At 38.5% G+C, this 21,287-nt stretch overlaps 2 protein-coding genes across 2 annotated transcripts; both read left to right on the top strand.

Annotated features, from left to right (window-relative positions):
• Nucleotides 1-1,647: 1,647 nt before the first annotated feature.
• On the top strand, nucleotides 1,648-8,447 carry LOC117456467 (annexin A1-like). The gene is made up of 12 exons (XM_034096368.1): nucleotides 1,648-1,730; nucleotides 1,859-1,937; nucleotides 2,525-2,630; nucleotides 2,713-2,807; nucleotides 3,860-3,973; nucleotides 4,355-4,445; nucleotides 4,704-4,840; nucleotides 5,536-5,629; nucleotides 6,254-6,349; nucleotides 7,071-7,129; nucleotides 8,020-8,142; nucleotides 8,255-8,447. Exons 2-12 carry the CDS (start codon nucleotides 1,869-1,871, stop codon nucleotides 8,309-8,311), a joined length of 1,041 nt encoding a protein of 346 aa, XP_033952259.1. The 5' UTR covers nucleotides 1,648-1,730; nucleotides 1,859-1,868; the 3' UTR covers nucleotides 8,312-8,447.
• A 1,013-nt stretch (nucleotides 8,448-9,460) lies between these two features.
• Nucleotides 9,461-18,580, top strand: LOC117456116 (proton-coupled zinc antiporter SLC30A5-like). The gene is given in 12 exon segments (XM_034095865.2): nucleotides 9,461-9,979; nucleotides 10,448-10,570; nucleotides 10,680-10,746; nucleotides 11,308-11,393; nucleotides 12,385-12,472; nucleotides 12,901-12,988; nucleotides 13,095-13,171; nucleotides 13,255-13,425; nucleotides 14,230-14,476; nucleotides 14,479-14,517; nucleotides 17,107-17,311; nucleotides 18,415-18,580. Coding segments are annotated over 12 exon segments (1,428 nt in total). The 5' UTR covers nucleotides 9,461-9,908.
• The last annotated feature ends 2,707 nt before the right edge of the window (nucleotides 18,581-21,287 follow it).

Below are 21,287 nucleotides of genomic sequence, written 5' to 3'. Positions count from 1 at the left end.
ACAACTCCTAACATTTCTGTTGTTGGTTTGATTTCTTAAATGTATTCATGTCACTTTGTAAGAGCAGTCCACTGATTAAGCATGGTGATGTGATAAAACTGTCAGTCATGATTGACACAAACGTTTTTATAACCCGTGTCATAACCCTGGTGCCGTAATTACACACAATCCAACAAGACCAATACAGTTTGGTTGGAGATGCAGGTGTAATATGGCAGTAGCTAAGGTAGCCTTGATGCTAGCTGGGTCATTCTACAGAAAAGGTGGAAGTGCTGTCACTTACTTTTGCAGACACCAAAAAGTCGTGATCTGGATCAGGGTTATCCAGGATCAGACAAATCGGACAAATGTTGTCCCTGGAGTTCAAAGCAATTCAGGATAGGATCACCCTGATCCAGATTACGACTTTTCAAGATGACTAGATCCTGAATATCAGTGCTTTAATCCTACCGAGCGCCATCTAGTGGATATGAAAAAGAACACAAGGAAGACAAAAGACCACATTGCAGAGACATCTATTGTCCGCAATTACTTTTGAAAGGTGATGACAGATGATGGACTTTTTTTTTGTTGAAGATATTTTTACTTTAATCTAAATTACATTTGTGATTAACAATCTTTGTTGTGATACTTTTATGAGCATAAACATTTATGTCATCAACATTTGGTTGAAAACAAAATAGGCCACCACAAACGTGAGCAAAAAATAGAAAAATAAAATGTATTTCCCATGAAGAGCAAAATGTACTGTATAATTTATTTTAAAATATGTTTCAATTTAAATTAGATGGCAACGTTTGTTAACTGAAATAATACACCATTTTTAGCCTTCATGGGAAATACATTTTATTTTTCCATTTTTTGCTCAAGTTTGTGGTGGCCTATTTTGTTTTCAACCAAATGTTGATGACATAAATGTTTATGCTCATAAAAGTATCACAACAAATATTGTCAATCACAAATGTAATTTATATTAAATTAAAAATATCTTCAACAAAAAAAAAGTCCATCATCTGTCATCACCTTTCAAAAGTAATTGCGGACCATAGATGTCTCTGCAATGTGGTCTCTTGTCTTCCTTGTAGTATTTTTCATATCCACTAGATGGCGATTGGTAGGATTAAAGCACTGCTATTCAGGATCTAGTCAGTTACAAGTTTTGAACTCCTGGGCCCAGGGGGTAGCAAGTTTGAGTCCCACTGCATGTCCCTGAACGTATGGAAGTCACTTTGGATAAAAGCGTCTAACAAATTACATGTAATGTAACTGTTAGCATGCTAACTTATTTTGGTGGCTAAAACACTTAGCTGCCGCACCCATCCACAGCAATACATTTCTTAGCTTCTGAGCTGATATTCCTGTTTGTTTATCTGGGCTTTAACTACTACACTGACTAAGGATAAGTCCCTCATACAACCCCTTTTCAAAAATCTGAACTATCCACTATCGCTGTTTCCTCAATGTCTGAAAAATAAGTTGTTTAATTTAAGGGTGAAAGGGTTTTAGCTAACCCAAACTGTATGGAGCTCTGACTGTCACCCTGCAGGAATGTTGTCTTTGAAAGGTGGCCTGTGATTGGCTTATCCCCTGCAGGTGCATACAAACGATACAAACCTGTCTGAATATCATCTGCATAGAGATGGGTGGGGCCGCTGCAGAGTGAGTTAAATACTGCGTCTAACACATGAGAACTACAAACTTTGGTTTGAACATCGTCTGTAGCAGCCCAGGTGAGATTTGTTGGGATGTTTAAATATGTATAAGTATATAAACCAAGGTTAACTTATTTACTTCCTATTTCATGTTGCATTTTTTCCTCTTTAATTATATATATTGTTTTCTGCTTATAACTTTCCAGCCAAGTAAACATGTCCTTGTTCAAGGATTTGTTCAAAAAGATCATACGTAACAGAAAGCCAGACGAAGACACCGTCTTAGTGAGTATCAAATCTGATATATGGATTATTGACATGTTGTAAATGTTTTCTTTATGTGATAGCTCAGATTTTTGAGTTAGGTTGTATGAGGCATTTTTCAAAGTCAGTGTAACAGCAGATGGGAGTCGGCACGCGCCCAGTTTGGGTGTAACTTGGAAACAAAACAATGTGGACGCAACAGAACAACATATTTAAGAAATCTAAGGAAAGCTCAAAAAGGTTATATCAGTTTAAGTGTACTGAACTATCCGTTTCAGTGCTTAAAAATTAGCATTTGTAGATTTATATAAAATGACATGCTGACAGATGTCTATATCTCCGTCAGCCATCTCACCTCTACCTAATAACGTCACATATCTTTGCCATTATTCCTGTAATTCTGCGCTGTAATGAAACTCAAATTAATCAAAAATCATCCTATAGACTTAATTATCTTAAGCTTTGAATTCCTAGTGCTTTACAGCAGCTTAAGTCATTAAAGCATCCACATTTTGTTTTGCAACTTTTTGGACATACTGTATTTGTGAAAAACTGAAAAATAAACACAACAAACAAAAAAACATCCACATGTCTGCCTGTTGTTCTAGGTAAAGGGTAAGCCGAAGCCTAAGTATTATGGAACAGTTGTCCCGTCTCTCAACTTCAATGCCAGCAGCGATGCTTCCAATCTGCAGAGCGCCATTGAGAAAGACGGTGTGTGTGCCTCCACATTTCGGACATAGAGGGTCTCAGGGGTTTAAAGAAAGTAAGCTAAAGTACATCTTGTCCCTCACAGAAGTGGATAAGGATGTGATCATCGCAGTCCTGGTGAAGAGGAGCAATGAGCAGAGACAGAAGATCAAAGTAGTTTATGAAGCGTCCACGGGCAAGGTAAGTGATTCATTTCTCGTTAAGACCAAATAATGATACATCAGCATCAAGAAGAGCCCAAATAAAAAAATAAGGACGCAATGAAGTTCCAGCGTCCATAGTGAAGTCTCCTTGACTTCACTGTGTAAATGTGCAGATTTGCAACACAAACTAGGTTAAATGTTGGGCACACAATGCAGATCCGCTGCATTTCAATGAAAGCTGCTATTGCATTTCATATTTACTCAATGTATAAACCTTCTTGTTTGACTTGTCACAACATCATTTTTGTCCACATAAAGCAAGACGTCTGAAACTTATTTAGAAAGAAAGAAATAGCTTGGTCTGGTATGACCAGTATTATGGTGGCTACGTAGTTAGCACACTTTTAAAAAGCTGCTGCTGTGTAACATTACTGTCTTGATTACTGACTCATTGACTTTTTGTAATTTGTGCTAAAATCTTCTATCTTCTCATGATTTCCACCTTCGTTCCTATCTATCTATGTATCTATGTAATAGTATCTATGTATATATGTATCTATGTGTATGTATGTATCTATCTATCTATCTATCTATCTATCTATCTATCTATCTATCTATGTATCTATATATCTATCTATGTATCTATCTATCTATCTATCTATCTATCTATCTATCTATCTATCTATCTATCTATCTATCTATCTATCTATCTATCTATCTATCTATGTATCTATCTATCTATCTATGTATCTACATATCTATCTATGTATCTATCTATCTATCTATCTATCTATCTATCTATCTATCTATCTATCTATCTATCTATCTATCTATCTATCTATCTATCTATCTATCTCTCTCTCTATGTATCTATGTATCTATGTATCTATGTATGTATGTATGTATCTATCTATCTATCTATCTATCTATCTATCTATCTATCTATCTATCTATCTATCTATCTATCTATATCTATCTATCTATGTATCTATGTATCTATCTATGTATCTAACCAAAATGCAACCTCCAACACACACCTAAATGATGACCCTGATTGTAATGTAACTTAATGCTCGCTGTGTCCTACAGAGTCTGGAAAAAGCTCTGAAGTCGGCTCTCAGGTCAGACTTGGAGGACGTCTCTCTGGCTCTGCTCATGGATCCCCCTCACTTTGATGCCTACCTGCTCAGGAAGGCCACAAAGGTAAATATCAGTGGTCGATGTACTAAATATGAGAGGAGATCAATTCCAAATATGAATTCTCCAAGATCCTTTTCATGTCACTGTTTGTTCTGCAGGGACGGTCCAAGGTTCTTAATATTTAGTTTCATTCTCAGTTTTACAATCAAAGACTTTGGCTTTGCGGTCTTTTACACTAAGTCTAAAGCAGTGAACTCCCACACACTCCGACAGAGAGTCGTAAAAACATTTTTCAGATTAATTTGAAGCCACCTAAATGTAGGCCAACAGGACTTATCCAGACATTTTTACTCTTTGTTTAGTTATGTTTGAGGACTCCTTTGAAACACATTTAATATAGATATATATGGGAATTCCTAGCTATGCTATTGCTGTACTCAACAGGGTTTCGGCACACATGAACACATCCTTGTGGAGGTTCTGGCAACAAGATCAAACCAAGAGATTCGAGAGCTCAAGAGGGTCTTCAAAGAAGGTTTGGAATGAGTCAATGTTTATCTCTGTTATTAGTTGGGGAACATGCTGAGATCTGTTTGTAACATCTTAGGTGTTTACTGAAATTCTTGAGGATGTTTTTTGTGTTTGCAACATTCGAACAACACTGATTTCCTCGACAGTGCGGCTCTGTAATCACGCAGTCATGAGGATCGTGTGTCTGAACAACAGCTATAACCACTGCAGGTATACTATGTCCCATTATCTTACTGCAATGTCTCCTACCTTTGTCCCTCAGAGTACCAAGAGGAGCTGGAGGAAGTCATTAAGGAGGAGACCAGCGGTGACTTCACCACGGCTCTTCTGGCCCTGTTGAAAGCACAAAAAGATGAAAGTGTGGACATCGACAATGATCTAGCCCGAAAAGACGCAGAGGTAAAATCTGGAGAAAAAAAAACGTTTTAGATAATAAGGCGGGCATAATTTCAATATTTACTAAACTAAGGTCCCTTGAAGAAAACAAAATGAACGCTACTTTATGACCCTAACACAAATGTTTTGAACGGTTTTCTCATATGACAATATCCGTAGAATCCGGTGTGCACATTGTCTGGAAATTGCCCTTCATACATCAAGGAATTGTCCGTGTCAGAAGCGTTCTCACCTGCTGGAAATACTGTTGCCTTGTTATGGCGTAAAGGAGGTGTGACACCTCCGGGGTCAAGTACCCACCTTGTTATTTCGTCATATATTTAAGTCTCTTGCCATTCCCGGAATTTGACGGATGATCTTTCCAGTTAGACGTTTTTCTTTTGCTGTTTGTAATGACCCTCCCTTTCAACCCCGGATATTAGTTTTATTCTGGGTTTCACGCTCGCCGGGACAGAAAAATCAACACGGCCACTGGCTCAAAATAAATCTGGTTTATTATACGGCCTTCATTCGTCTACTCTATATCATTTCAGGTTTGCAGTAAATGTGTGAAATGCTTTGGATCACAAGTGCAGAACATACTTTAATTATTGTATATGGTCATCTCGATAGCAATGGAATCGTAACATACATTAATGTGTAAGTCTTGTAGAGAACAACATTAACGCGGTAATGGCGTGCTACTGTTTTCCCCGCAGATTCTGTTTGAGGCCGGGGAGAACACCAAAGGAACCGATGTTTCTGTCTTCATCGACATCCTGTCCAAACGCAGCGGGCCGCAGCTCATCAAGAGTAAGTGTTGAAATATTTGAGAGTTTCAGCTTTTAGGTTTGACTCATGGCTAAACACACACCTGGAGAACCGGTGGAACCACACTTTTTTGTAGCCGGTGGAACACACCCAGCAGTGTAGTAATAATATGGAGAATAGTAGGGCGGATTTCTTAAAGATAAAAACAGGACTATGAAAGCAGTTGTACTCTTGATGAGGCTATTTTATTTAGGGTTCTTTAGATTTTTTGAATGTTTTGAAAGTGTAGATGTACTTAGGCAATGCAAGGCAAGTGTATTTATATAGCACATTTCAACACAAGGCAATTCAAAGTGCTTTACAAAAATGAAAGACATTAAAAGCATTAAGAAATATATTATAAAATGGCATTTAAAAACACTCATTTAAAGATACATTCATAAAAGTTACAGTGCAAAAAGTTACTTAGGCACACATTCTCTCTCGATATGGTAATAATATATGGTTTGGCCTTTGTAGAGTACACATTCAAAAGATACTTTAAATCCAGCTAAAGGCGCCTTTTTAAATGCACATATTTCCCAACTTTACTTCTGTAACTTTTTGTAAAGACGTCTGCTTTACTTTCTGACTCATACATCCCTATTGTTTGTGTTTACCTGTTAGCCTTCCAGCACTACGCCGCTGTCAGTGACATCTCATTACCTAAAGCCCTGGATTTGGAGCTGAAGGGAGACATTGAAGAATGTCTCATTGACATTGGTAAGGAATGGTCTTCATTTATTTCAGTTATTGTTTGATAAAAGGGAAACATTTGTTCTGAAGTAGTAAGCACTGAGGAAGTAAGGTAATAGGATTACAAGGATCTATCTTCCGGGGAGCATGCATGCAATTTATACCTACTTATTCTTTACCAACGTATTGCCATTTACTTTTTATGTAAGCTTGCAAATAATGGTTTGTTATTTGATGTGTACAAGTAAAGATCTGGCATCATTGTGAATAGGAATGGTCAGAAAATCTAACAAATATAGCCTGAATTCCCAAAGTATATTTAATGGAAATATGTCCAGTGCTTTTCAAGACATTTTATTGGTGAATGGACTGTTGGGCATAGCAGGCTTGTAAATACCGATAGCTGGACAAGAGGGTTTCATTCTGCGAAACATAAATCATCACAATGTTATTGTTAAGTCTGCAACATGTGGTGTCCAGAGGGAAACCCTGGAAGGAGAGAGTGAGAGTCACAAAAACTCATAACAATCAAAGGGAGTGCAGAAATCCTTCTTGAGCACATACTGTATCAACAAAATGATTCCCAGCTGTAATAGGAGGTGAAGCTTTGAACATGGATAGACGATACGATACTGTCTGCACATGCGTGTGTCACGTCATGCTTCTAAAACCTTGTATGGACTTCTTTAGCCTAAACATCTGCATACTGCATATTTTAAATGGGAGTGTTTTTCTTTTTGACGTTTAGTAAAATGTTCCTGGAACAAAGCCGCTGTCTTTGCTGAGAAGCTCCATCTGGCTATGAAGGTGTGTGAATATCTCCTTCCTTTTCTCACCATATGTCGGAGTGTGTGTGTGTGTGTTTGTGTCACGTTTCCACTGACATTTTGTGTTCTAACTTTGCTCATGTAATTAAGAAAGTTATCTTAATAACGGTGTATGTGTTTTTCTTTGTGATGCCTGCTTTGGAATGTATTTGAAGTGGGGCAATAATTGTAAAATCCCCCATAATATGCTGCATTTCTTATGAATAATATGTAAAAACTAGGAATCCTTGTTTTGCAACCAACATGATGGTACATAACTTTACCTGATATCATACAAACAGAACCGAAGTGTTGACCCGAGTCACACGATTTGATACTCAACTTGGACTTGAGCCTTTTGACCTAAAACATACTTGATAACTTCCCCCAAGCCCAAAGATGTTATTCAAAAATTGCCATGAATCAATTAATTCCCTGAATCAACTTGTGAACACAAATCTTTCACAGCGAGTCGAACCAAAATTCCCCCTGACCACTTTCATACAAACCAATGTGAGAGCATCCAATCAGGTTGCAGGAGAGAAACGTGTCAAACAGGCGTTATGTTACGGAGTCCCTGGAGAACATACAATAAAAAACTAAAACGTATAATGTGGTCAACTTAAAACAGATTTAAGCAAATAATCCGTGTCAATTATTATTACAGATGCATTATGACTCGTTTGAGGGTTTAGGACTTCCATGTAGGACTTGGGGTGGGTCTTGGTTCGTAACTCTTGGGAATCGTCTCCAAACTTGTCTTAAATAACAACTTGAGCACAATATTTACTTGTGATTTGCAACACAATGACTTTGCCCCATATTTACTTCGAAGCGAAGATGTTTGCCTTCTACCTGCTCAGTGTTTACACCTCTGCTACGTTCTCACAGGGCCACGGCACATGTGAGGACACTCTGATCCGAGTGATGGTGAGCCGCTCTGAGGTCGACCTAAAGAAGATTATTGAGGAATACAGGGCCATGTATGACGTCAGCCTACAGGAGGCCATTCTGGTAAAATGACACACCTAGAATTAGTGCCCTAAAGTTATGTCACTCACTCATACCAGAAACAAAGATGTAATATGAGGGTTTTTCAGCTGAGCACTTTTGTTTTTGTTTACAGATGGACACTAAGGGACATTATGAGAGCGTCCTGCTCGGACTGTGTGGAGCTCACTGAAATTCTTCGGGAAACCACTCTTCTGGAAATGTAGACCATTCTATCCCCTGGATTATAAACAAATCTTACATCTTTGAAAGTTATGACAAATACCGTGATCAATCTGTTTTATTGAGTTATTCCCACCAAAAATAAAAAAAACATCTCATGCACTTCCTGTCTGCTGTTTCTGTTTCTCTTTTTGATTTAATCTGTGTTATCTATGTATTTTTTTCTCTAGAAATAATTATTTCCACTAGTATATTGATTTATATTTCACACAAAATGGCTAATCATTTGTTATAGGCTAACATAATAATAGAAATGCTAAAGCTTCTTTAACAGCCTTAGGGACGCCCCTCTCTCCGCAATTAAAATAATTAAATACGAATACAAAAATAAATTTAAAATAAATTCAATTAAATAAATAAAATAAATAATGATGTATAGGCTACAATGATGTATACAATCATAAAAACTAACTTGAAAACAATTATATAAATAAATGTCGATTTTTTACTAAAACAAAAAAAGTAAGTGATAAAAATAAGAATGAAATATATTACTTACGGAGTTTTCATGTTTTGAAATATCTTGTGTCCTTGCCAGCCTAAAGGAGACGCCCCCTACCTCCGAGGGACCAAACAAAAGGTGATGTGATCGAGTAAATTCAAATCAATCCTTGCTGAATAGCTCAGTGGTTAAAGCAGACTGTTCTGAGCCCATAGTCTACTTCTAAATCACTGAGACGTCACGTGGGTTCGGATCCACATTCTCGTCGTCCTGGCTGTCTGGCCATAAAACATAATAAACAAAAATAAACAGTTGCTTAAAGAATATCCACTAAAATTAAGAAATGCAATTAAAAAAAATCCTTGATGCCAAAGCCTTTATACCTTACAGTTACACAGATGTTATTAACGTAGTCAAACCAGATGTGTGAAGTGATTTTGTGTTTCTTTTAACATGTTACGCATAAAAGACAACATTTCATTCAGGCAAACTTTTTTCTTAAGTGCAGTTCCTGCGCCCTTTTGCTGCAAAGCTGGAGACATTTTTTATTACAAGTTTACTAACATGTATTACATTTCTTTGTGCACCCTTTTCAGGACATTTATTGTACTTTTATGTCCTCATCGTCATCGTCTGCGTATCCGTGCGCAGCAGCAACGGTCACAAACACATACACGTGACGTGACGTGGACCTGTCTACCGTGTCCGGAAATGCTGTGGCTTTTTGTCCAGCTCGGATAATTTACCCTATTTATTGAAGCTGTCAGCTCAGTTTTAACATTATTAATGTCCTACCTCTTACTAAGCAACTGCATGTGTTCATAAGGCGTACACAGCACGCGCAGCACGAGTCGCAGCTAATAACTTTGGATACAATCTTAGCTAGCATAACAGATGGCTAGCTAGCAAGCTAACAGACTAAGAAGCTACCAGCTGAATGTTTACAGTTAATTTAACAAACTAACTGTTACGTTTTAACGAAAGAATGATTAAAGCTAACGGAAGAATGGCTATACTATTTACCAGTAAATTGGCTGCGGTTTAATTACTTTTAAGGTAATGTTTAGGGTATTGGGGATTTAAATACTTTAACTGGAGCTTTAAGATGGAAGATAAATACAGCAGCAATGTACTCTCAGGGGGGAAACTGGGCATGGTCGAGGTGCCCAATTCTAGGTATGTATCTGTTTTTATCTCATCCATGATCTCTGAAACATTTGACAGCAGAACAGTGTTATGTCAGGCAGGAAAAGCCATTTCATAATTTGGTTGAGTGGATGAAGCTCTGAAGGTTGAAGTTAAAATGTTATTTCACTTTTAATTAGGTTTGAAATGCTCAGGAATATTCTCTTCACTTGACACTATCTTGTAAATAAAAACAAGTATTTGAGAAATGTTGATGTCAATAATAGATTAGAAGAGAGAGGAGGTTGTTGAACAATGTTTTAAAGGGCCCTATTATGCTCAATTTCCAGTTTATATGTGTATGTTGTGCTTTTACTGTGACCTGTTCATAAGATGAAATGTTCTAAAAGTGCCTTATTTGTATTGTTTTTAGAAATACTCCAAACAAAATGGTGCCAAAACTCAACGAATGTTCAATCTTTTCTCTCAAGAACTAATACATTTTTATTTCCTCCTCAGGTTAACCAGATATATAGTTTTACTGATCGTCACGAAGGTCCTCAAGGCTCTTGGGATATTTGAATCTTATGATATCCTCAAAGTTGTCCACATTGTCCAGTTCATCTTTATACTAAAATTAGGGTAAGTAGCCTATTAGTTGCTTATATTTCATTTCATCAATGTCATCAAACTTGGTAATTATTTTTATAATTGTTACTACATGTATGTAAGCATCCTTTTCCTTTTCTAGGAGTGCTGTTATCCTGCTTTTCTTTCAAAAGCCCTTCTCCTCTGGCAAAGTCGTCTCAAAAAGACAAGTGAGTGGGATTTCTCCGTCTTCTGTTTGTGCACGATCCAGCTCTAATGTGTATATAAATGTATATGTTTACATTTGTTTATTTTCTATAAGTATATCTAATCTAATCTATTGTTTCATTTTAGGAGAACAATTCCCTATTTTTCTCTGTGGCTCATAACAATGGTTTCCTACATTTTACACATGATTTAAACATTTGTCAAACCTTTAAGTCCTCTGTGCAAATGCCACCCTATATTAGGGGAAACATGCTGCAGTTACACAAACAATGCAAATATAGAAACACAAATGTGCCAGAAAACATGTGCAGCGTTTACTGAAGGCGCTACATCAAAAAAACTGTGCAAGAAGCTACAAAAACAAAGTAAACAGGGATACTAAAAAGTTGACGTTCGAGGACTGACTGTCGCTGTTGTGAGACATTTGCACTTGTCGGCCTCTGTATGTAGTGCTTTCCGAAACTACAAGATTGAGCTTCATGTTAAAGACATTGTATCAATGCCTCCGTAAAGTCACTTTGTTGATAATGATGATTTCTCTTTTTACTCTGTTTTCTTTCTAGTGGATAAAGTTACTGAAGCATGCCGTTTTCAGCTGCATCATTTCGCTCCTGGGCTTCTTCGGGCTAACTCTCTGTGGACCTCTGAGGTAAGCTGTCACCGTAAATTTGTGTTGTTTTTTTTGACAGCAATTCCAGACAACACTGGTGTGTGCACGAACATGTGTGTGTGGCATTAACTGCGCCATTCCACATCAAGACCTCCCAGATGTTATCATATATTTCATTTAAAAAAGTTAAGTGAAAATCTGTTTACATTTGTGGGACCTTGCCAACAATTTGGTTAGTTATACATTTTTGGCACTGCTTATTTTTCAATTGGATCAGATGGAATTACTGAACATCCATGCAAACCGGAGAATGATTTAAATATATATAATAAAAACTACATTTCACCCTTTTTTATACCTCATAATATATACCAGTTTTTCATTAGTTCTTTGACTTTCCTGAAATGTAATGTTTAACCTGTGTAGTATATTCATACAGTCTATCACACCTTGAATGTATTTGGTCATGCATACAAAATGTGTGACAGATCTTACTAAGTATAGCGTTGAAGCTTAACTTATTTAAATATGTTTTGTATTTTTTTAGAAAGGAATGTGTTAATATTACAGATGAGTCAAAATATGTTATATTACTCCTTCGTTAGAATACACAAACTTACAAATCTATTACTACCACTTCTGGAAAGGTATTTGGATGAGCGCTATAGTTTTGGCGAGGCCACATGACTTTATTGAAAACTTTTTCCATGGATAGTTTCAGAAAATCCATGACATGGTGGTTCTTGGTGAGTTTTGATGGACTCGCCCAGCTGTGTGTTTTATGTCTTTGGATGTGTCGTAATTAAAACTCTTTTGTGTATAGGGTGTGATTATGTGTGTTCCTTTCAGGGCTCCACGTGGTCTGTTTTGTTTTTATGTTGACCTTAAACATATGTGGTTATTTTATTCATCTTTATGTGGTCTTAATTTTAACTTTGTACTGTGAAGCACTTTGTGAAATCTATTTCTGTGAAAGGTGCTATAATAAATAGACGTATTAATATTGAATTCTGCTTTGTGTCTTTTGCAGGACGCTGTTGCTTTTTGAGCACAGTGATGTGGTGGTCATCGCTCTTCTCGGTGTTTTGTTCACAGGCACAGGAGGGGGGCCATCCAAGGTACGAGGGCTAAATGAAAACATGTCTGTATTTTACTCTCAATTATTTATTAATGTATTATTGTGTCAGATATTTTCAGTTCAAGCAACATAAAAACAAGAAAAACTTCAGTTGAATGTTTTTTTTTCTCAACGTTTGTCCTATTTTAGTTTTTTTAACCATTATTCAGATGAAGATAATTGATAAGATCTCTTCAATGGCTTAGTAAGGCCATTGAAGGTCAACAAAAAAATACATTCCTATACAGAATAGGAAGAAGAGGTAATATTTTAAGTGGTGAATTAAACATACAATTAAGATAAAAACACTTTTATATTCCCTGGAGTTAAGAGTCATACAATTGTGGATAAAAAAGCGTGGGTAATTTTGACCCGGAGTGAAATGTAACTGTCGAAGTGTGTAATTTGCATTTCTGTGGTTTTTCTCAGACCAGAGGCGCTGCTCTCTTCATCATCGCCGTGATCTGCCTCCTCCTCTTTGACAACGACGATCTCATGGCAAAGATGGCCGAGCACCGTATCCTTTGATAATTATTCAGAATAGTCTTTGACCTGATCTTCTTCTGTTCGTCGTCCTACTTCTCTGTTTGTAGTGTTTTCTCCTCGACTCGTTTTCTAACCAGCTGAGGGTCACCACGACAGCGCGCTGACTCATTTCCTCTACACCGCCATTGCCTTTTTAGGGGTTGCAGATCACAAAGTAAGCAAAGCACACGTTAAATGCTGCCTATAGAAGCATTCTAAGTGTATCTCTGCCTACTAACATCCCGTTCCTCCCTCCAGGGTGGAGTTGTTCTGCTGGTGGCCTCCCTGTGTCTGAAGGTGGCGTTTCACACGGCCTCCAGGAAACTGTCAGTGGAAATCGGTGGAGCCAAACGCCTCTACGCTCTGGACAACCTGGTTTCTGCTGTGGTGCTGCTGCCCTGGGTCATCGTGCTCTCAGCCACTACAGAAGTGAGTCGACAGAACATGAGAAATCTGAACATGCATCAAAGTCCGTTTTTGTCCCCTTTGGCATCACAAAGCCAAATGGAGTTACTCATAACGGTCAATAAGTTGAGTGTGGAACGCTGGACCCTTCTCTTGAATAAACGTACCACTATACTGTTGTTTCGAAAGCAGCCATTGTGGTTTGTACTGTGTTAATTGAGCAGTCTGTAATCATTTGGTATTGCAAATGATGCTAACTAGCTAGCTACCAACTGCAAAGTCATCCCGGTCAAAATCCCCACACTGTGTTAAGAGTATACGACATGGCAGTTTAACCGAAGTGTGAGAATTGAGAAACAGCAATAATGAGCTGTTCTTGTTTATTTGGAGAGTTCAATGTAGCCTTTCAAATCTCAGAGACTTTTAAAGACACTTGTTCAGTTTACCATAAAGTTAAATGACAATTTTAATGACCCAACCAGTAAGATTTCCTAAATGACTTGAACTTTACTGTATAAAATAAATTGGAACGGCCATGCGTTCTGGGGCGGCATGGCCATCTTCACAGCCTATAACATCAGCTCTCAAAGGTCGTCTGTCAGCTGTAAAAGCGCAAGATAAATACCTTTACAGAGAGAAGCTTTTCACAAAGGCGAGGAGCGTTATTTTACTAAATTAAAGTTGATTTATGACAACTGTACTTAAGAATCAAGCGAAGAATGCACCGCTTAGTTTGACTGATCACGGCGACTAACTGGTGTTTGGAGTAACCCCGGAGGTCCATGTCTAATTTAATTTAGAACAATTAAGCGTTTATTTCCCCCCCAGAGTAAAGTGGAGTCGTGGTCGTCCCTCATCCTGCCGTTCGGGATGATCATCCTCTCCGTGATGATCCTGGAGTTTTACGTGGAGGCCATCTGCAACACCAAGATGGAGGCGCCGAGGTGCGCCCGCTACGGAGCCATCGCCCTCTTCCTCAGCGCCCTGCTGCTGGCCAACTTCTGGACCCACCCGCTCACCGACCAGCTGCGCTCCATGAGCAAACCCCCCCAGCAGGTCAGCACCGAGCACGTGCTGTCGGGGGAGTCATTGTCAGCGCCATCTTCTTCATCATGTGTAAGTAACGGCTGCGGGACGAGAGCTCTAAGGAGTCTAAATAATAATTCATCTTGTAAACCTCATCTTAGATCATTCCACTTCTTTGCTGCACATTCCCAGCCCTGATTTTCTTATTTGATATCAACATTCAGACTCAAAAGCTTAAATCAAGACCCTACAGGTATTAGGGCTGTGCATCTTCACTGGTCTCACGATTCGATTACGATTATCCTGTCAACGATTCGATTCGGTTCGATATCCCGGTGCATCACGGTGCATCTCGATTCATACCAATGCGTTGCATCCTCAATTTTCTATATTACTGCACATGGCTTATTTTTCATCAATGCATACATGCAGTAAATACATATGAACTCTCTTTTTATTATTTAGAAAGTGCTTCAGAAATCAATAACATAAATGTCTTGACATTAATTTATAAACCATAATAAATGAATTGTATAGGTCTAGCCTCCGTGTGTGAAGTTGTTCCATCCTCAAAAACAAAAAGCTAATGCTTCTGCAGTCTAGCTGCAGCTTCTAGCCACGGCCTTCTGTTAAGAAAGGACACTGAATGTCCTGAATGAGGCATCACACACAGGACGTGAGTCTGAACACAGCAGACAACAGGAGTATTTACAACAGCATATACAAACTAAAATACTGCATGTGGGTGCACACTCACATTCTCTGTTTTACTGTTGCATAAATCCCATGCATGTATGAGATTAAGTTAGCTTCATTATATCTCAGTGATTAAGTGAATAATAAAGTTTCTATCGGGTCACTATAAGCCTGTCAGTCATTATTTTCAGGGGGGGGGGCGGGGCTTGGAGGAACGGAGAGGAGACGGTGATCGCGGAAGCTTTTTTCCTCCTGCCTTCACAAACTTTGCATACGTATATATCGTCTGAAAATTGCTAGAGGACATTCATACTCTGCAATCCAAGACTTAATTAAATCCACCAAAAACCTGACATGATTGTAACGCGATTCTTTTTGAAAAACATAAATCCCTGTCTGTGTCTCTGAGCCACAGCAAACATGGAGTGATTCGGAGCGGGTCCTTCTGCTTTTGGTTCTGGACTGGTGTTCTTGTGTTGGTGGATAAAGCAGACTGCTCCGTGTTGCTGTGCTGCTGTCACGTCTGTTCCCTGATCTCTGCGTCACCGACCGATTTGATATTAAAGTGACAGAAAAAACGTTATAGTAAAGCCGCGGCCGGAAAATCAGGAAGCAACGTTACTACTCTATAACCGATTATCTTCCGTCACTGCATCGAGACCGAATCGTCCACGTCCGCATCGCAATGCATCGTAAAAATGATTATTTTCAACACCCCTAACAGGTATACATATTGTTTATCTTTAACAAATATGTGTAACTTTGTCTATTTGTATCTGTAGTCTCCTACATTCATATAAAGTATGCATTTGCATATGTAATCATAATATTTCAGAAAACGGGAATGAATACAAACTGAAACATGAATTTTGAACCTTTATAGAATATCTACATATCTGTCGTTGAAAGAACAGTTCCAGCTAATATGTAACAAGATAAAAGCTTATTTTCATGCTTAAATATAGCCTTTAAAAACAAAACAAAGATGGGTTTTAAGAAAAGTAATCGTTTCAATGCAAGTAATCAAATGGGGAAGTGATATTATTGAGATATTTCGTTTTTACACAATCCCCCTGAAGCTCCTCGTGCTTCCTGTGCATATTTTCAAGTTAAAGGTCACCTATTGTGCAAAATCCACTTGTTCATGTCTCTTCTACATCAACATGTGTCCCCTCTTCTTCATGTCTCTTCTACATCAACATGTGTCCCCTCTTCTTCATGTCTCTTCTACATCAACATGTGTCCCCTCTTCTTCATGTCTCTTCTACATCAACATGTGTCCCCTCTTCTTCATGTCTCTTCTACATCAACATGTGTCCCCTCTGTGGAAAGAGACTCTGGAAGTTTCAGGAACAAAGATTCTCTCTCTTTTTGTCCTGATCCATTTCTATAAAACCACTGTCAGATTTTGGCCACTTCATGATGTCATGACGATGTGTTGGCTTGTGTCACCATTAGCCAATCACCAACCAAGGTAACCCCCCCGCCCCCCCCTTATCACCTGAATCTCCTCCTAGAGCACCATTGTGTTCTTTTTAACCAAATATCTCTCTGAGGGGCGTGGGGAGGGGCTCCTTATTTTCATCTAAAGTAACAGACGGAGGCCGTTTCTCAATGTCGAGTACGCCTGCTGCAGAGCCACTATTTCAAGTATAGTACGTCATCGAGTGGCGCTGAATGCTGGGCATTTAACATGCATTCAAACAGTCCTTCGGTGCCACTCAATGACGTAGTATACTTGAAATAGTGGCTCTGCAGCAGGTGTACTCGACATTGAGAAACGGCCAGAGAATCAGCACTTTTGAAACAGGGCTGAAACAGAGAGGATTATGGGTAATGCTGCAATGATCTGTTTGGTGTTTGGAGCCAAACACTTCAGAGACATGTTCTGTATATATCTGAGACCTGTAATATGTTGATGAAAAACAGTAGAATAGGGGACCTTTTTAAATGTATCTATTCTCCTTTCTCATCCCTCTGCAGCGTCCAGTATTCTCTCGTCCCCCTCAAGGAAAGGTCAGAAGGGCACCCTGGTGGGCTACTCTCCTGAAGGGACCCCCCTGTACAACTTCATGGGCGACGCTCTGCAGCACACATCGCAGTCGATCCCCCGCTTCATCAAAGATTCCCTGAAGCAAATCCTGGAGGAGTACGACTCCAGGCAGATCTTCTACTTCCTGTGTCTCAAACCTGGTACGTACAGCGTGAGGAAGCTCACAACTGAACTAGGACTAACCATCGAGCATATTATGGTGAAGGGGAATTTATTAAAAATACATTTCAAATTGGAAAATTAAAACTCTATCTTTGTACAAATATTTTAATTGTATTTTATTTTGTATTAGACATTATACTTTCACTTCTTATTCATTTAATATGACAATCAGTTAGATATACTCCCACAACCCATCAGAGAGTGCACTGACATCACCACCTTCAAAAAACGTACAAAAACTCACCTCTCGATCTGGCTTTAATGTGTGATTGTTTTTGTATTGCTTGATTTTAATTAGACTTTAACTATATTTATTTGTTGTTCTTTTCTTTCACCATCTCTGTAAAGCGACTTTGAGCACCTGTAAAAGCCGCTTACAAAATAAAAAATACAAATAAATCTATTATTATACAGGAAAAACGTACTTTCTGTTCAATATAGATTAATAATTAATAAGACGGCATTGCATTAAAACAAAGATAACAGAAATAAATCAAGCATTAAGAAAAAAATAACATTAACAGCATAATCATTAGAAATAGTTTACTTTTAATTATTTCTTTAAGATACCTGCAGTGTTCTAACTATATTAATGTCAACTATTCAATAAAGATTAATCATTCAAAATGACAGCCATTGTGTGGATGCCACCCACAGTAACATCTTGTTATTGAAGAGGCATACGATATATTTCCAAACTAAAAGGAAAAAATGGTTTTTGTTAAACTCTGTAGCTACCTCTAGGAATTTAGGCTGTTTAAACACCTCAACATTAATTAACATTTTAGAAATACACCAAATTATTTACTTTAAAAGCTGACATTTTATGACTCTAGATATTTGGAATTTGACAATTGTTTTGTTGAATTTTCTGTAAATCAAACACCCTCCGGTTGTGCAGATCCTGCTTAAGGACATATGGATGTTGAATATACAAAATTGGAGCAGTTAGAAGATATTACTTACATTTCAACCTTAATAAACCTTTTGTTATACTATACATGACACCAGCTTTTTCCAGTTTAGGATAAGTGTGTACAGTTTGTGTATTTTGAGTAAACGTGAGGTGTGCTGTTCCAGGCGTTCACCTTCGTGGAGCTGTTTTACGGCGTTTGGACCAACAGTCTGGGGCTGATCTCTGACGGCTTCCACATGCTGTTCGACTGCTCCGCTCTGGTGCTCGGCCTGTTCGCTGCGCTCATGACTCGCTGGAAAGCTACCAGGATCTTCTCCTACGGGTAAACGTCTCTTCTGACTTTTTCTCAAAATCTCAAAATTCTGACTTTTTCCTCAAAATTCTAAATTTTTCCTCAAAATTCTGACTTTTTCCTCAACATCTCAAAATGTCTGACCTTTTCTCAAATCTTAAAATTCGGACTTTTTCTAAAAATCTGACCTTTTCTTAAATCTAATTGTTTTGAATTTTTCCTCAAAATTCGGACTTTTTCTCAAAATCTCAAAATTCGGACTTTTTCCTCAAAATCTCAAAATCCAGACTTTTTCTGAAAATCAGATTTTTTTTCTCACAAAATTCAGACTTTTTCTGAATGCTTAAACATTTTAATAATCACTCGTCACCGGCTTGAGCTTCAACATCAGGATCCATGTATTTGTGATCCTCTCCAGAATGGAAGTAGTCATCACATACAGAGCATCAACTAGTTCCTGAGCAGTGTCCTTCACATGCTGATATCCAAGAGAGGGAGTCACACAGTCACAAGATGGAGGAATAGAAAGCAGTATTCAATGTTTACTTCAGATTAGCTCCACGTCAGAAATGATCATGCTTGCCATATGTCTATCTCCATAGAGACTGAATCATCATGTTAATCACATAGCTATCACATGCCTAAAACAGTCCTGATGCTCTTCTAGGTAATCAATCATGTCATGTACACAGCTACGTAGGGTTATCATGTGTACTCTGATATTGGAAGAGTACATTCAACAACAACGTCCATCAACAACATGTGGAATCTCTTTGATGGGAGTTATTGGAGAATTCAGCTGGATGTCTAAAAGTGGACTGTTGTTCTTCTGCAGGTTCGGTCGTGTGGAAATACTTTCTGGATTCATCAACGGCCTGTTTCTCATGGTCATCGCTTTCTTTGTCTTTGTGGAGTCAGTCACCCGTGTGTTGGATCCTCCCAATATAAACACTGACATGCTGACTGTGAGTAAGCTGCACCTACAACCTGCTGATGTACTATTCATGTGACGTCCTGATTCAATATAAGGTGTCTGATACAAAGCCCTTTCCAGATGATTCTATTAACCGAAATGCACAAGAAACACCTGAAGTAGTATTGCTTTTTATTTTAACTATTTAGTAGTCTCAACACATAACAATTAATATAAAAATGTAAAAAATGTCACTGTTTTGTTGAGGAGAAAATGTGTTTTTCTGTCCATTGCTAAGATGAAATGAACCTGTCTGCTTTTGATAAGACTGCACATAGTGATCAGAGCGATCAGCTAGCAAGAGCAAGTTCAAATGGACCAATCAGCATTAAGAATTCAACCAAGCCCTGTAATCAAATGATAGTAATAATAATACATGTAATCTATATAGCGCTTTTCCTGGTGCTCAAACCGCTTTACAAGCAAGTAAAGAAGAAAAATAACAACGAGTAAAAAAGTGCTAAGCTAGGTGGAATAAGGGTGAGTGGTTAGTGGATTAGGAGTCGAAGGCTCGAGTGAAAAAGTGAGTTTTGAGGGATTTTTTTTGAATGAAATAAAATTAGTATGACATTTGGGAAGCCGCTGAATGCCATCAGTTATTAATGTCCTTTCAGTAAGTCGCTAGACACCATTCAGTCTAAAGTCTGTGTGTTTTTCTCCTGCAGCCGGTGTCAGTCGGAGGCTTGCTGGTGAACCTGGTGGGGATCTGCGCTTTCAGTCACGCTCACTCCCACGGCGGCAAAAGCTGCTCGTCACATGAGAAAAAAGTAACTCTCACCACGGCCACTCCCACAGCGAGCACGGCCACTCTCACGGGGGCCACGGCCACTCTCACGGGGGCCACGGCAACTCTCATGGCGGGCACGGGGGACACGGGAACTCCCACGGCTCCGGAGGCGGAGGCATGAACGCTAACATGAGAGGTGCGTTTTCAAAAAATATATATTTATTCAATTTTCACAGGGTAACACAATCAAGAAGGAGCATGATACCAATATGTACCCCCTTTCCCCCCACTTATCCCAAACACAGAACACATTCTCCACACATAAATAAAATAATAAAAAGTATAAATAAATGATGTATATAAAAAAAATAAGGAAAGAAATCCCCAAAACAAAAACATTATACAAAGAAAATTACCAGACAGCACAACAAGGAATATACAGATGAGTACACGGAGGGTGATCAGACACAACAATTACATAAAGGCTGTTAGACATGGCAAACAATATGGAAATAAGCCTTGAAATCTCCGTCCATCCTAGTCCGTAGAGACTAGGGCTGAATGATTAATTGATTTTAAATCGAAATCGCAATTTGAAATGATGCAATTATCAAATGATGCAATTATCAAATTGCAAAGCTTTTGGTTTTTTTCTTCTTGTGTGTCAGTCATCCACACCAATCAGAAGTGCTGTGCTCCACATGTACCAGTCATTGTTAACCAATCAGAAGTGGCCCATGATAGTAGGTGATAGACAGATTTATCCAATCACCTGCCAAGTATTTTTGAAATACTTTTCCAAATGGCTTCCAATGGAGCTTTCCTAGATGGTTTGGTGAAACAAAGCATCTGAGTTCAGGTTAGTAATGCTCCATCACTATTACAGTGAATCTTAAACTGAAGCTTGACTTTAAAGCAACCCAACGGAGGTTTCATGTAAGTTAGTTCTTTCACTCGTAGCTCGGGCTGCGGGGTGCAAGAGACGGGAGCACGGTTGATACGACCTTCCTAGCCGGAGATATGGCCGCATTTTACAATAAA

Source organism: Pseudochaenichthys georgianus, chromosome 12, assembly GCF_902827115.2.
Source record: "Pseudochaenichthys georgianus chromosome 12, fPseGeo1.2, whole genome shotgun sequence".
Taxonomy (NCBI): domain Eukaryota; kingdom Metazoa; phylum Chordata; class Actinopteri; order Perciformes; family Channichthyidae; genus Pseudochaenichthys; species Pseudochaenichthys georgianus.
The sequence above is the reverse complement of the archived record's forward strand: the minus strand, read 5'-3'. Positions and strand labels throughout refer to the sequence as shown.